This window comes from Lemur catta, chromosome 17 (genome assembly GCF_020740605.2).
Source record: "Lemur catta isolate mLemCat1 chromosome 17, mLemCat1.pri, whole genome shotgun sequence".
Taxonomy (NCBI): domain Eukaryota; kingdom Metazoa; phylum Chordata; class Mammalia; order Primates; family Lemuridae; genus Lemur; species Lemur catta.
The window spans coordinates 3623427-3639114 of record NC_059144.1 but is presented as its reverse complement, the minus strand read 5'-3'; the positions used below and the strand labels follow the sequence as shown (position 1 = coordinate 3639114).

The 15688-nt window shown below is 48.5% G+C and overlaps 1 protein-coding gene and 1 long non-coding RNA gene across 2 annotated transcripts; one reads left to right on the top strand and one right to left on the bottom strand.

Moving 5' to 3' along the window:
- Nucleotides 1–6749: 6749 nt before the first annotated feature.
- On the bottom strand, nt 6750–8127 carry LOC123622055. Its single transcript, XR_006729403.1, has 2 exons — nt 7887–8127; nt 6750–7139 (listed from the first exon to the last, which is right to left on the bottom strand). It is a non-coding gene; the product is annotated as an uncharacterized LOC123622055 (long non-coding RNA).
- Nucleotides 8128–8315: 188 nt separating this feature from the next.
- Nucleotides 8316–14357, top strand: GRPEL1 (GrpE like 1, mitochondrial). The gene is made up of 4 exons (XM_045528102.1): nt 8316–8483; nt 10670–10832; nt 12428–12509; nt 13696–14357. The coding sequence occupies exons 1-4, from the start codon at nt 8422–8424 to the stop codon at nt 14040–14042; spliced, it is 654 nt and encodes a 217-aa protein (XP_045384058.1). The 5' UTR covers nt 8316–8421; the 3' UTR covers nt 14043–14357.
- Nucleotides 14358–15688: the final 1331 nt, after the last annotated feature.

Sequence of the window (15688 nt, the reverse complement as noted above, 5' to 3'; positions counted from 1 at the left end):
CCACACTGCTGGGGTCTTTGCTAAAAGGAATTTGGGGTTTATTCTTGGTGTGATGCAAAGCCATTGGCAGGTTTTGAGCAAAAAAGACCCACAATCTGATTTATCATCCTGTAAGACAACTTGGGTTGCTTTGTGGAGAACAGACTGGGAGGTGGGGGACGTTCAAGTGCAGAAGTCGGGGTGCAGATAAGAGCTTGGTGTGTTCACTGAGGTGCAATGCACTGGTGCTCTGGAGTGACAGGAAGGGAGGTGTCTTGGATGTATGTTGAACAGAGAGCCCTTAAATACTGGGAGCCCGAAGCAAGCATCATACTACATAGTAAAACCTTTGAATCAACCTTCTTAAAGTCAGGAGCAAGGCAAGGATGACCACTGTCACTGCTAAAACTCAACATTAAATCAAGGCAAATGCAATAAGACAAGAAAATGAGATGAGATGCAAATGACAGAAAGAGAGATACAGAGAAGCCACAGCTGACTATACAGTTATTTGAAAAATAATGTTATTAATTCCCATACAGTTTTCTGTAATGGCTGTACCAAATTTATAACCCCACCAATGGTGTATAAGAGTTCTGGCCAGGCACAGTGGCTCACACCTGTAATCCTAGCACTCTGGGAGGCCAAGGGGGGAGGATCGCTTAAGGTCAGGAAGTTGAGACCAGCCTGAGCAACAGCGAGTCCCTGTCTCTACCAAAAATAGAAAAAATTAGCCAGGTGTGGTGGCATGTGCCTGTAGTCCCAGCTACTTGGGAGGCTGAGGCAGGAGGATCCCTTGAGCTCAGGCATTTGAGGTTGCAGTGAGCTATGATGATGCCACTGCACTCTACCCAGGTCAACAGAGTGAGACCCTGTCTCAAAAAAAAAAAAATGATGTTAATCAGCTGAAAACAATTTGAAATAATAAGAGAATTCAGTAAGGTCTGGTGAGTTTGGGGATTTCAGAGCTGATCAAGGAAAAAGACATGACCACGAGGTGGCAGTGGCATGCAGTGAGCTTCTCTTGGGCTGCCCCCTGACTGGGGAAGACTTTCCAGAGACCCCCGCACTGGGCCACACTGAGAAGCGGAGGGGGGCACGGGACCCCTGAGGAGAAGGGCTTACCAGTCTCCATGAACCTCAGGGTCAGGGACCTCCAACAGGGAGCAGCTCTTTGAGGTCTTGAGGTCTTAGCCCCAGGGTCTGTCTTAGCTGTGGCTAGCACGTATTGGGTACAGTTTGGTAGGGCAGGGTGGGTTGTACAAAGCAGGCAGGCTCTAAATGGCTAAAAATATGCTTCTTGGGGCTATGTTTAAAGCAATTGGGTGTGTAAGACTTGGGTTTGGTGCTGGCAGGTCTTGAGCTAACAGTCCCAGCCTGCTGTGAAGTAGCAAACAATATAGGGTCAAAATGCAGGGGCCACCTTTACATAAGGACCGGAGATGAGGTCAGCACGTAAGCACTGAAAGGACCCTCCACACCAGCAATTGTCACTTTGAAACGTAATGGAGCAGCCTGTTCATAAAGCCTACGTGATACCTAGGATATCTCTAAAGAAAAATACGGGCAAGAAGACAACATCTTTCCTAAAAAAAAAAAAAAAAAAATTTTAAGATCTGAATAAAAGGAGAATGATAGCATTTTCTGCAAGACAGGATATGATATCATAAAGATGCTTCCCCAACTAATCTATACATTTGGTCCCATCAAAGTCAGAATGCCAACAAATGTTCACAGCATGAGAAGCCAATCCTAAAGTTCACCAGGAAGAGAAAAGTAGAATGAAGAATTCTTGTTTTGTTTTGTTTTGTTTTAGAGACAGGGTCTGGCTCCGTCCCCCAGGCTGGAGAGCAGTGGTGCAGTCACAGCCTGCTGCAGCCTCAAACTCCTGGGATCGAGCGATCCTCCCACCTCAGCCTCTTCCCCAGCCTCCTGAGTAGCTGGGACTGTGAGCACACACCATCATCCCCAGCTGAATTTTTAAATTTTCTGTAGAGTTGGGGTCTCAATATGTTGGTTGCTCAGGCTGGTTTCTAACTCCTGGCTCAAGCAATCCTCTTGCCTCAGCCTCCCAAATTGCTGGGATTACAGGCATTAGCCAACACGCCTGGACAAAATTTGGTTTTAATGGCAAAAAAAGGAAACAACCTAATTATGTTTATCAATGGGGAAATGGTTAAATAAGTTAACAGTTGCTAGTAAAAAAGTGTATTTATTGGCGTGGAAATAAGTTTTTTAAAAGGCAGTTGTAGACCACTGAAATAATATGATGCCATTTTTATAAAACGAAAGCTAACTATCTACATGTGTGCGCATGCATGCATGCATGTACATGTAAATGCCTAGGAATATGTCTGGAAGGATATGTAACAACCTGAAAGGTAGTTGAGCACAGTGGCTATTGTGAGCAGTGGGGACTTTCACTCTGCATTTGGATTTTCACAAAAAGATATTCATTTACCACTTGTACAATTAAAATCACTCTTTTAATAATGCCGAGGACTTTACCCTGGCCCTAAGGTGGCTGGTCTTTCTAATAAACCTGACCAGCCCTGTGCAGCAGGTCAGACACTGTTCTCGTCCCATCTCTTTCCATTCTGTGCTGTGGGGCCTTAAACCACTTGCCCAGCCTCGCTGACACTCCATCCTGCCCTCATCTGCAGAACTGGGTGAAGCCCCGGCCGACTCCCACCGACCTGTGGCCTGTGGCCTGTGGCCTGCCGCAGGCTGAGGTACGGCACACACAGCCGCGACACGCGGAGGCTGCTCTTCTCACTGGCACCACGGTTGTTGCTGACGTTACTGTCGTCACCTCGAGCAAGACAACTGTGGAAATTTCAGTGGCAGTTCCGGTCTCCGTCACTACACATAATCCTCAGCCACTCATACCTCTGCCTGAGTACCCTCCTGCCCGCAGGCGAGCCAGGGTGGTGGTGGCACTGGGTGTGGGGCCAGCCATAGCTGTGCCACCCACAGCTATGGATGTGGATCTGGGCCTCAAGCCCTCGACTAGAGAACCCTCGCAGGGATACCATGAAATGGGCACACTGTGGGCATCGGGATGTGACAATGACACAAGGGCGGAGTGTGCTGGAAAGAGCATGGGGTGTGGGTCCCGGCCCATGCCCTCCCTCATCTGTCAGTGGGGGTGTGATGCCTGCCTCAGGTGTGGTGGTTAAGGCTTATTTTGGTGAGGCCATCAGCTGTAAGTGACAGAAGGCCAGCTCAAACCAACCTCAGCAAATGAAGTTAATTTGTAGTTGGTTTTTCAACAACACTGGGGCGGATCTGGAAGTGCTCACAGGAGTGAAGAAAAGGCTGACAGAGCCAAGGCTCAGGTGCCAGAACCGGGACTTGGAGCTTTAGACCTGTGTCTCCAGGTCTGCTTCTCCGCTGGTCTCTGCTGGTCTTTCTGCAGCAGCCAGGTTCCCTCTGGGGACAGGAGGGGCAGAGAACACAGGGCGCCAGTGCCCTTCCCAGCACAGGGACCCTGGTGGGGAGATAGATGCTTTTCTCCAGCTCCCATAAGAAATTTCCAGGGAAGGATCTGATTGGTCCTGCCTAGGTCACAGGCCCAGTCTTTACACCAATCACTGTTGCCGAAAGGACCTGCTGGTTCCATGGTTGTCTTGTGTGGGCCCTGCGTCAGCCACCCAGGGGCCACCTGTGACAGGGACAGGGGCAGAGGATCAGGGGGTCCTTGAACACTCCAGCTTCAGCCCCAGGGAGCCCTTCTGCCCTCAAGCACAGCTCCTGAGAAGGCGCCATGCACATCAGATCTGTCAGGGCACCGGTGCCTCAGCAGTGGTAACCAACGTCGCTGAAACTGACCAGCACCTGCAGGAAAGTGCAACAAAGCCACTTTTTTTTTTTTTTTTTTTTTTTTTGAGATGCCTGGGGTACAGTGCCGTGGTGTCAGCCTAGCTCACAGCAACTTCAAACTCCTGAAGCCACTTGCTTTTCACGGTAATGCCAGTGTCATTAGCCCAGTATACAGATGAAGAAACCAAGATTCAGAGAGGTCCAACATCCCTCAGGGGCATGGCCTTTGGGACCACACAGTCAAGATGTCTTTGGCTCCAGTTCTGAGTTTGGGACCAGTCCACAGGTATGGTCAAGGAGACAGAGTGCCGGCTCCCAACTTCCCGGAGGAACGCAGAAGGTGGGAGGCTAATATTCTTAAGTGACCCTGCCATTTACAGATCCCAACGTTTCTATAATAAGCATCCATTACTTTTATAATGAGAAACGTTCCCTCCTGCCAATCCTCGCCCACAGTGCTTTTCACAGTTCTGACTTTTTTTTTTTTACCTAATGACTGATTCCACCGACACACAGGAGGAGGGTTCAAATCGCAGTGGGATTGTAAGGAATGATTTAATCAGCTTTTGATTCAAATTCTCTCTCCTGTCCACAGGCTTTTAAGAAGCTCTCCCCTGGATCCCAGGAGTTTGCCTCCCCGCTCCTGCCTTGTCCTTCGGGCCAGCTTAGAGGCCCTCACGCCCACCTCTGTGGCTGCCCTGGCCACGTCAGGGAAGAGATGACCGTGCCCCCGCAGGCACCTGAGTTACACCTGGGTACAGGTCCAGACGGCTACATCTCTCGCTCTTATGCTCTCAGGGAAATGGCTGTTAATTAACTTTACATTTGCTCATTCCGTGTGCAAATGATTATCCCAATTAAACCACCTCTCATGAAGTCTGGCTCTTTTTGCAGAAAGTTATTTCGACATGAACGTCTGTGGCCCCTTCTGGTGACATTTGTCTCACCAAGAACATCATTTTCAGTTTAGAGCCAGTATGCCACGGGGGGCGGGTAGCAGTGAACTTGCCGCCAGGCTCCCTCTCCCAGGCAAGTCTCTCAGCCGGGGAACCTCGGTTTCCCCCACGTGATGGGTTGGGGTGACAGTGGCAGCGCCTGGACAGACAGAAGCAGACCGAGAATAAGACGGGACGATGAGCATGGGAACCGAGGTTTATGGTGACTCTGTGTGCTGACCAGGGGTAAGAGTCTGGGCTCCATCTTTAGAGTTCTGTCTGCTGCACCCCTCGTACTCATATCTTTCTAAATTTGCTAACTTCAAAGTCAAATAACAGGATAAAAACCTACCCCCTGCTGGGGGACTGTAATAATGCAGCTCACGGCAGCAAACGCTCTGGGGTAGACAGATAGATGCAGGCTCTGGCTCCAGCCCTAACCCAGATTCTGGGATTAATCAGGAGATATACACAAAAGCTTTGCCTTTTCTTGTCCCCATGACCTTGTTCAAGTCACTTCACCTGGCTGAGCAGTTCCCTCCTCGCCGCACAGTTGGGCTGATGCAGAAGAAAGCATCTCTGAGGCACCCAGCACAGAGCCTGGCACCCAGCAGCGTTCGGCTGTTATAAGCCTAACGCCCACAGTCGACATGCTGTCAAACCATCTGCACGACCTTCTTCTGAGGACATTTTTCCTTTTCAAAACCACCCCATCCTTCTTGGGGGCACCACATGCCATTCAGTTTGTTCTGCCTGCACCCCCAACCCCCAGCTGGACCACCCATGCCCATTGCTGGATATGCACTCTGATGGCTGATCTAGGAGTCTTCTGCGCAAGCAGCTTCACCTCTGTGCGGAGATGACTTGCACTGCGATGAAGTTCCAGACTTCAGGGAACTACCTGAGCAGGTAGGTTCCCAAGAGCAGCAGCTCCCGTTGGAGCAGTTCCTGATGCGGCCACGAGGTGGCAGACCTTTCTCTGGCAGATCAGGGAAATCCCACCCTTCTGGATACAGATACAGGGCATGGCCGTGTGGCTGGCCTGGACCCAGCAGTGGTTCCAGGTCCCCAAGGTGGCATCCGGGCTCGTGACGACCTGTGCTTGTCTCTGTCTTGAGACAGAGCAGCTGTAACACTGCTCATCAGTCTCCGAGCTACAGGATGCCCATCTGAGTCCCAAAGCAAAAGGAAATGAACATTTTTCTCTTTTAAATCTAACAAATGATAAGATCCTAGTTTTACAGGTGAGCAGATCAAGGTTGAGATCAATTAAGTGACTTGGTCAGAGCCAATGAGAAGCATGAGATATTGTTTTAAATTTTATTCCAGAATATAATATTTCAAACATATTCAAAAGAAGAGAAAGTAGTGGGCTTGGCAGGGTGGCTAACCTATAATCCTAGCACTCTGGGAGGCCGAGGTGGGAGAATTGCTTGGGGTCAGGAGTTCAAGACCAGCCTGAGCAAGAGCGAGACTCAGTCTCTACTAAAAATAGAAAAATTAGCTGGGTGTGGTGGCATGTGCCTGTAGTCCCAGCTACTGGGGAGGCTGAGGCAGGAGCATCCCTTGAGCCCAGGAGTTTGAGGTTGCTGAGAGCCAGGCTGACACCACAGCACTCTAGCCTAGGCAGCAGAGCGAAATTGTTTCAAAAAAAAGAGAGAGGGAAAATAGTCACAATCCCCACATTACTCACCACCCAGCTTCAACCTTTTATCAACATTTGCCACTTGTGTTTCCCCATCCTTGTTTTTTTTTTTTTTCCTGTACTGGAGTATTTATAAGGTGAATTCCAGACATTGTGGCAATTTGTTATAAATACTTCTGTTTGCATCTCTAACAATTAGGACATTTTTACATCCACACCAAGCCATTATCACTTCCTAACCAAAGTATCAACAACTCCCAATTATCATCTAATACCCAGTTTATGTTCAAATTTCCCCTATGGTCTCAAACATGCATTTTTAAAAGTTGTTTTGTTCTGTAATGATCCAAATAATTCAATTCACTCAATTAATCATGTCTTTAAGTTTATTTATTCTTTAACAGCTTCATTTCTTTTCTCCAGGTGCTAATCAATTAACAATTAGTAATCATTAATTAATAAAGTGTAATCTGCCCTGTAGACCCTCCCACATTCTGGATTTGGCTGGCACAGCACCTGGCAAATAGTAGGTGGTCAATCAGCCTTAGTTGAATGAATGGTTTTAAGGGGAGCACAGCAAAAGAATAAGGGTTTGGTCCTCACAAATGTAATAGAGCAGGCAGCACTCAACTTTGGAGGCCACAGGCTCCACCCTTGGGATCCTGGGGGTGGCCACAGGATTCAGCTCTGGGATCTTGGCAGTCAGGGTTGTACTGCAGGCCAAGGGGTGCTGAGGCAGGAGGCATGATTGAGCCCTGCTGGAGAGACAGCACAAATGATATAAGAACAAGAGGCACATCCTTGTCCAGCCCCTCTCCTCCTTCGTGGGCATGTGCTATAGCAGCACTGACCTCTCTTCAGATTAATGAAAACATCTAAATTTAGGAGCTTTGGTTGTGTCCCAAAGCTTTCCCATATGCTGTTCTTGGGTTTTGTTGTTTTTTGTTTGTTTGTTTGTTTGTTTTTGGTGTTTTGAGAAAATTGAAGACACCAGAAAAGTACAAAACAAACACCCGAATTCCCAGCATCCAACATCATAGCTGCTAACATTTGATCACACTTGCTTCCTGGGTCTTGTGTTTTGTCTTACTAAAACTCACTGGTAGGCGGGGCTCTGTGGCTCACGCCTGTAATCCCAGCACTTTGGGAAGCTGAGGTGGGAGCATAGCTTGAGGCCAGGAGTTCCACACCAGCCTGGGCAACACATCTGTCCCTGTCTCTACAAAAAATTTAAAAATTCCCTTGGGGTTGGGTGGCGCGCGCCTGTGGTCCCACCTACGCGGGCGGCAGAGGCGGGAGGATAGCCTGGGCCCCGGAGTTTGAGGCCTCAGTGAGCTATGATCACACCACTGCACTCAAGCCTCTGCGACGGAGCGAGACGCTGTCTCTAAAAATAAAATAAAGCTCATTGGTAGAGGTGGGGACCCCTGTCCCTTCCCCCCCCCTCCTCCACATAGGGCAACCAGAGGAGGGGCGGCTGTTTTAACCGTCATTTTCTTAAGCACCTGCGACGGCCGTTTTGATCGCTTTCTGCTCCAGCCTGGCTTCACTGTCACTGGACAGAGCGCTCCCGCGCCTGGCTGCGAGCGGGGACCGGGCAGACACCAGCCCGGCGCTCACCCACGCCTAGTCGAAGAGCAAAGAGAGCCCCGGGCGTCGGCGCAGGTGAGCGCGGGCCCAGAAACGGGAGACTGGAGACGGGAGGCAGGAAACGGGGCACCCAGGCGCCCCCGCCCCCAGCGCGCGGACCCCAAGGCCGCCCCGCCCCTCACGCTCCCCACCCCCGCCGGCTCCTGCCGACTTCGCCCCGCCCACGGGGGGCCCTCCCAGTGTTCACTTCACCTTTCACCCCCTCGTCTTCCGGGGCTCCGGGAGGCCACAGACCACCGTGCCCCGCAACTATTGGTGACTACTGTATGCCCATCACAGGAAAAGCAGTCACTGATTGGCTGGAGCGAAGTAGTGAGGCGGGGAAGTAGGTGCAGCGGCCTGTGCGCATGCCCGGTGCGTGCGCGGCGACGGCTGTGGGCAGTGGCAGTCATGGCGGCTCAGTGCGTGAGGCTGGCGCGGCGCAGTCTCCCGGCTTTGACATTGTCTCTCAGGTAAGGGGCACCCTGCTTCCCTGGGCAGAGGAGGGAGCCAGGCTCCTCGGCGTCGCCCCTGCTCCGGGCCTGTTCTGGCCCCGGGAGCCACCTTCCTAGCCTCAGCTCCGGAGCTGGGCATCCCCGCGCCCGCAGCTCCCCGGTGCGGGACGAGAACCACTCCGCTGGGGGCCTCAGCCCCGGAACTGGGCATTCCTGGCCCGCGGTTCCCGGGTGCGGGACGCGGGCCACCCCGCCGGGACCTGCTCTGCGCCCGCACGGGCCTCGGGAGAGGGCGAGAATGACCGCGTGGGCGGGTGGTCGGGAGAGAAGGTGGCCGCAGCACGGGTGTGTCTCAAGTGAAAGGAACGGTGGTCCACGTGTGCGTGGGGCCGGGCGCCTGCGGCGACACGTCGCACACACGTCTACCACCTCCCCAGCTGCGCACTCATGGGTACAGAAGCAGCCTCAACTAACGCGGTTGAAGAAATCAACCGGACAAACCTGAGACTTGCCCAAGGTTATCAGCGAGGCAGAACCCGGCCGGGTGTGCGCGGGTCAGGGTCAGTGGCTGGCTCATTTCCGAGCTGTAGCGCCGCAGCTCAAGGGCCAGAGCGGAGCTCAGGAAAGTTCCTTTTAAGCTAGGTGCCTGTCGCCTGGTTCACTGGCTTTTTCCACTTGGCCTGAGATTCCTGCCCCACCTCCGCCTTCTCTGGATTACTGGGGTCAAAAGAAGGATAGATGCTGTCCCGCTGTGAAGGAGAGGAGTTTGTTCAGAAAAGTGCACACTCTGTGGCTGAGGGTCACAAGAGTCAGTGGCCTCGCTTTTTTTTTAATCTTTTTTTCTTCTAACCTATGGCTTCTGTTTTTTGAAAGTTCTACCTCTGAGGTTAGTATGACAAGTATTTAGTGTCTTCTCTGTTGGACTGACTGCCTGGGACCAAGTTATTGATTAGAGAAGCTACTCCAGGCCAAACATTGGGTAGAAGCTGGGCAGAGTGAGGCCGAGGTCTGCTCTTTTTTCTCAAGGAGATTACTCGCTTGGATGAGGAGACTGGGCTGGTGAAGTAAAGGTCACTTACAGTGGAGGTGATTAAGGGGTGAGTGATAGCTTTGTAAGTTATATTGAAAAACAAAACCAAAAAACATAGGAACTAAGAGTAGTGTGACACCTGGAATACTTGAGTAAAAAGGCTTTTTGCACAAGTAATTGATGGTTTTGTTTTTCGAATTAATTGCCAGAAAAGTGACTGCCAGGTCAGCATCTTTTCTGTCTCTGAAATTGTGTTCTTGTGGAAGGTGCTTAACTAGGGGGAGGCAAAATTGCTGGATGGTAGTCATAGTTCTCACAGTAACTGACCTTTCAACCTGGGGAGGAAATTGAATGTCGTTTATTCTCATATGGGACTATGGCATAATGAAAAAGGGCTCCACTGGTCCTGGTAAAGAAATCTGGGTTTTAAGACTTTATCCTATCATTCATTCATGGATTTGTGATCTTGGGCTTATCACTTAACCTTTTTCATTTGGGGATCAAATTGGATAATATCTTAAGCCACTTCTAGTATTAGTTTTAGAGTTCTTTATATTTCCTGTGCACATGCCCCATGCTTTCCTATCTCCATGCCATTGTCCAAGCAGTTTCCTCTTCCTGAAGCGCATCTGTCCTGTCCATGCTGGACTCCTCAGGCATAACCGTACAAAGCCTGTCCCCAAGCCAGGTATGTCCTCTTACTCTGAGCCTCCCAAAGCATTCGGTTCCTCTTTTATCACTTTTAAACCCCAAATTGTAGTTCTTTGTGTGTAGATATCTCCCCCTTTTTGCATGATGGTAAGTGCCCCATGGACAGGATCTCTGCCCTGTCCGTCTTTGGCATCAGCATCGGCAGAAGGCCTCACCTCTACAGTAGCTACTCCATAAATGCATGGTAAGGTCTGGGTTGACTGTATCTCTGAAGTCACTTTAGAATGAAAAGAAGAGGAGGTTAACACTGTATTGTAACTTGGTACATTGACATTAATTTAGGCATATATTGCAGATTTTATGTATCATATACAGTTTGCCATTATTGGATCTAAGATCTTTTCTCCCCAACAAGTCAATAACAAATAGTTTGGAATAATCCCCGATTTCTAAAATTATACATCTGACTTTTAACAAGCAAAAAACCAAAGTCTTCCTTTCTAATGTATAGCCTTTTCTTTAGATCCTCTCCTCGGTTGTTGTGTACGGCTACAAAACAAAAGAACAATGGCCAGAACTTGGAAGAGGACATGGGTCAAAATGAACAGAAGACAGATCCTCCCTCTACAGAGAAGATTCTCCTGGAAGAGAAAGTCAAATTAGAAGAGCAGCTGAAAGAGACTGTGGTAAGGGCTCTTGGGGGGTGTGTGCGCTGCCAAACTGTTTCTCCCAGGGGCCACATAAAGGTTCCAAGTTTCACTGGTGACAGACCAGAGCCAGAGGGGATGAGTTCTTTGCCCATGGCCCACAGTGGTCTCAGATAGGAAATTACTGCCAAAGCAAGGGCTAGAACTCAAATCCTGTTTGAGGCATGAACTGCCCTGGTTTTGGCATGAGAACAATCTTTACGTGGTTTTTTTCTTTTTGAGACAGGGTCTCACACTCTTGCCCAGGCTAGAGTGCAGTGGCATCATCATAGCTCACTGCAACCTCTAACTCCTGGGCTCAAGTGATCCTCCTGCCTCAGCCTCCCCAGTAGCTGGGACTGTAGGTGTTTGCCCCCACAACTGGCTAAGTTTTCTATGTTTTGTAAAGACAGGGTCTTGCTCTTGATCAGGCTGGTCTGGAACTCCTGGCCTCAAGTGATCTTCCCACATTGGGCTGCCAAAGTGCTAGGATTACAAGCATGAGCCACCGCACCCAGCGACTATATTTATTATCTTAAGATTTAAAATGGCCTTTACAAATAAGGAATACCCAATATGGTTCCTTAAGCTGAGACTTGGGAAAGGAACCAGAAAATTCTAAGTATAAGAGGAGTGTGGTTATGTGGTGTTTTCATAGGTAGGTAGGAGTTTTGTGAACTAGTTAGTAATATGGGTTATTACTCCATGTAAAAACGTATAGGTGACTCAAATCAAGTTCTTTGAGGATTTAAGAATGACGGTATCAAACACTATGCAGGGACTGTTCTAAGCTTGTATATTAATCCTCACTGTAATTCTGGCAGAGCCAGGGTTTGAACTGGGACCATCTGGACTTGGAGCTCTTGCTCTTTGCTGCTGCCTGTAATTACCTGAAGACTGAAAACAGATGGAGTATAGAGGCCCCACAGAGTAATTTAGTAAATGTTAGAATTACAAAAGCTCAGGAGATGAGTGAGTTTACAGAACAGTGGTGAGAAATTAGGAAGATACCAGAACACAGATGGCCATTAACAATGAATGTGTGAACTGAGTCACCTCTTGGCAACACCGAAAATACCAAAGGGTCGTTGATGGAGTTTTATCTCTTTGACGGACTAGAGGCCTAAACTTTCCACCCATGTCCATTAGTTCTCCTCCTAAGCTTTCCTCCACAGAATGGGATTTGTCATGGTCAGCCCCTAACTAGGGCTCTGGGGTTCCCTGAGGTCGGACATTCTGCTGGGGAAAGAATGTTCTTGCTTGTGGGGTGATGAGATCATGAGAACCCCAGGAAAACAGAAGTTCCTTGTCCTTTCCTTTGCTATACACTCACCTAAGAATAGGCTTGGGGACTGTAGGAGTGAGTACATGACACCTTGGTGTCATCCTCCACTCCTTGGAAACACTGGCACAGGTGTAAATTACTCTTCTTAGGCTGCCCTGTTTGAGTCCAAAATTCCAAAAATAATAGTACATGTTATTTGTATTTTCACTTAGAGCTTGTTATGTAATCATTTTCAAACCAGACTTGCTTTCCTATGAATTTGTTCCATATTTTATTCATAGAAATCTCCATTTTCCTTTTTTTCTTTTAGGAAAAATATAAACGAGCTTTGGCAGATACTGAGAACTTGCGGCAGAGGAGCCAGAAGTTGGTGGAGGAGGCAAAGTTATATGGTGACTGTGGGCATGATATTGGGGGCATGCGTGTGTGGGTGTCAAAGAGTAAGACAGAGGGGAAGGGGGCAGCAGTTGGACTCCTTCCCATTTTTTAAGATGGGTCAGCAGTAAAGGTGTCTGGAGGAGCAGAAAGTATGCAGTCAGGACTAATGTTTAGAACTGTAAGGTGCGACCGTTTCTAGGGAGTGGGTTTACTGTGCCCCACCTGGAGACCGTGGTGGAAACCTACAACCAACCAGAGCAAGTGGGCCTCCCATGCCCGGCCCCCCAGCTGTCCCAGAGGTAGCATGGCCATCCCTTCAGAACTCTCAGCATGCTGTCTGCATTGTCACCTTTCGATATTTTTGTTGCTGTCCTTCCCATTTTACAGTTGAGATCATTGAGGTTTAATGACTTGCCTCACATCACAGAGCTAGTAAGTAATGACGGCGGCATTGAGGCCCAGCTCCGGGCCCCACATCTGTGGTGTTTGTTGGACACGAGGCTACCGGTTGAGTTTTCATCGTGGGCCTAGGCATAACTGTCAGGCAGGTGTCACAGATGAGGAGTCCACGGTGCAGTGAGAGGGTAAATGGTTTGCACCAGGACAGGTGGGGGTGGGGGATGGGGCGAGAGGCCACCCGGAAACAAGTCCCAGATCTCATCTCACTGCCACATGCAACACGAGTAACAAAGCCTTTCTTGAAACATTTTATTTTCCTGGCTGCTATCGGCTCAGTTTGCTGGTATTCTTCCTCTTTTTCTGGTACTGCCCTTTGTTGGCTTCTTAGCTGTCTGACCTCTAAATGTTTGGGTTCTTCAGGATGTGGTACCAGGCCTCTTCTCTCCTCTTGCACATTCCCTGGGTGACTTGGGCCCTCTCGTGGGTTTACTGGGCGTTTGTGTACAGGTCTCTGCTTCCAGCTCTGGTATTTCTCGAGAGTCCTGGCCCCATATATTCTCTCGCTTACTTGACATCTTTGCTTGGATGTCTCAAGGGTGTTTTTCCCCTCTCCCTGTGCTTCATTTCATCTGCATTTTAGTCAGTTTTGGGTCTCATCCCAGAAAAGGCTTTGGGGGTTTTGTTTTATTTGTTTTTTTTTTTTAGTTATCAAGGCATTGAAACTCTAGGGCAAACAAATGATTTGACAAGTTTTTAAATAATCTATGCATGAAGTAAACAGTGCTCCTTATCTTCGTTTAGGCATTCAGGCTTTCTGCAAGGACTTGTTGGAGGTTGCAGACATTTTGGAGAAGGCAACACAGTGTGTTCCAAAGGAAGAAATTAAAGACGATAACCCTCACCTGAAGAACCTGTATGAGGGGCTCGTAATGACTGAAGTCCAGATTCAGAAGGTGTTCACAAAGCATGGTTTACTCAAGTTGAACCCTGTCGGAGCCAAGTTCAACCCTTACGAACACGAGGCCTTGTTCCACACACCAGTTGAGGGGAAGGAGCCGGGCACAGTGGCACTAGTTAACAAGGTCGGGTACAAGCTGCACGGGCGAACCCTGAGACCCGCCCTGGTGGGGGTGGTGAAGGAAGCTTAGCTGCCTCTTGTAGGGTTTTGGTTTTTTTAAGTCACTTGCGGTAACTCTTAAAAAGCTGGTTCTTCTTTTCTCATCTATGAATACATTTGCCCTTGTCCCAAACCTTGTTGGAAAGCTTAAGTAACCAGGGGCTAAACAGAAAATTAAGCCGGTTGCACAATTGTGGTAATGAACTGTAATCCCAGAGTCTGTTCGCTGATCATTAGTAGTTGACGTTTAGTAGTCCCACGTACAGAAGAGCACCAGCGCGACACTGCGGGGCCTGCTCACACTCTGGCGAAGGCTCAGTATTTTGAAATAAAAGGTCTTCAGGAATTCTGCTGTTTGGCTTCTGGACACACCAGTCTTCCCTGTCTTCTGCACTCACTGTCACATGCCGGTCACAGGCATACTTAACCCACTATACATTTGAGTTGAGACATTTTTCTTGCTAAAAAAACAATGTGTGATGACCCACATGAAGAAAGGGTATGAGTTCATTTATAATCAGTCACTGCCGAGCTGCTAAAAATGCATGAGCTCTGCCTTTTCTGTGGACATGTGAAATGAACGTGCACTTTAACGGTTCTCACCACCTTTATTTTGCCAGTAACTGAGTTTGACAAAATCAGTTCCTTTTTCCGTGTTCATCTGAATGTGGAAATATTTAAATCCATATTCAACTAGTTACTAACGACTGAAAGTTATACTCCCTAGTAAGATGGACTTTCTCAAGATAGGAGTGCGTGCTTAGCATGCCTTAAATGTTACTGTTTAATTTAAAATTTTTATTTAAGAGGATTAAACCCTAATATGTTTATATTCCTACTTTCTGATAACAATTTTGTGTCACTTGGTGAAGGAGGTCCTTGAGCCACTGAGGCAAGTGTGACCCCAGCCTTCTCTGAAGCTGCTCTCTCCTTGCGTTGCCGCTGGCTGGCACGTGCCCTGGCCAGTGCTGCCAGCTGACACTCGGGCCTGCAGCCTGTCATATAAGGACACAACACACAGGGGACTGAAAACACTCAGGAGCCGCAGCAAGAGCGTACACGATTTGTAAAAGGCGACTTGAGGACTCTTTCTAGCCCAAGGATCCACTATTCATTGACATTAATATCTAGAGCTTGGGGGAAAAGGCTGAGGAAGTGAAGTGTCTGTTATGTAAGAGAAAAAAATAATCTTCTACTGCCTTTGCTTCTAACAGAAGTACTTCTAGGATTGAAGGACAATACTGGTAAATCCGTTTGCTGCCCCAAAAAGATGGGTATAAATAGTTTATTTTGCATATGATTTTGAAAGATGCAGGTAATAGTCCTGTAATTAAAGTTTCAATGTGGACTATTTCCAGGCATTTTCCTCCTTTCCTTTAAGCTGCCTTAAATTACTTAGTCAAAAACATACCCCACTGGTCCAACTACTTGGGAGGCTGAGGCGGGAGGACCCCTGGAGCCCAGGACTTTGAGTCCACCCTGGGTAATATAACGAGACCACATCTCTCAAAAAACAAACAAACAAAAAAAAAAATACCCCAGAACTAAGGGCAGCGTGACATTGGAGAAAACACGACTAAGAGTTATACCCCTGCCTATTTTTATACTGTGTAGCTGTAGGTGCATCTTTCACCTCTCTGTAATTCATCTGTAAAATGAAGGCTGAATAAGAAAAGT

Excerpts from the sequence above, each read along its gene's own strand:
- GRPEL1 (XM_045528102.1), top strand. The coding sequence starts at position 8,422 with ATGGCGGCTCAGTGCGTGAGGCTGGCGCGGCGCAGTCTCCCGGCTTTG. Across the intron at positions 8,484-10,669 it reads GCTTTGACATTGTCTCTCAG|ATCCTCTCCTCGGTTGTTGT; the intron begins GTAAGGGGCACC and ends CCTTTTCTTTAG. Across the intron at positions 12,510-13,695 it reads GGAGGAGGCAAAGTTATATG|GCATTCAGGCTTTCTGCAAG; the intron begins GTGACTGTGGGC and ends ATCTTCGTTTAG.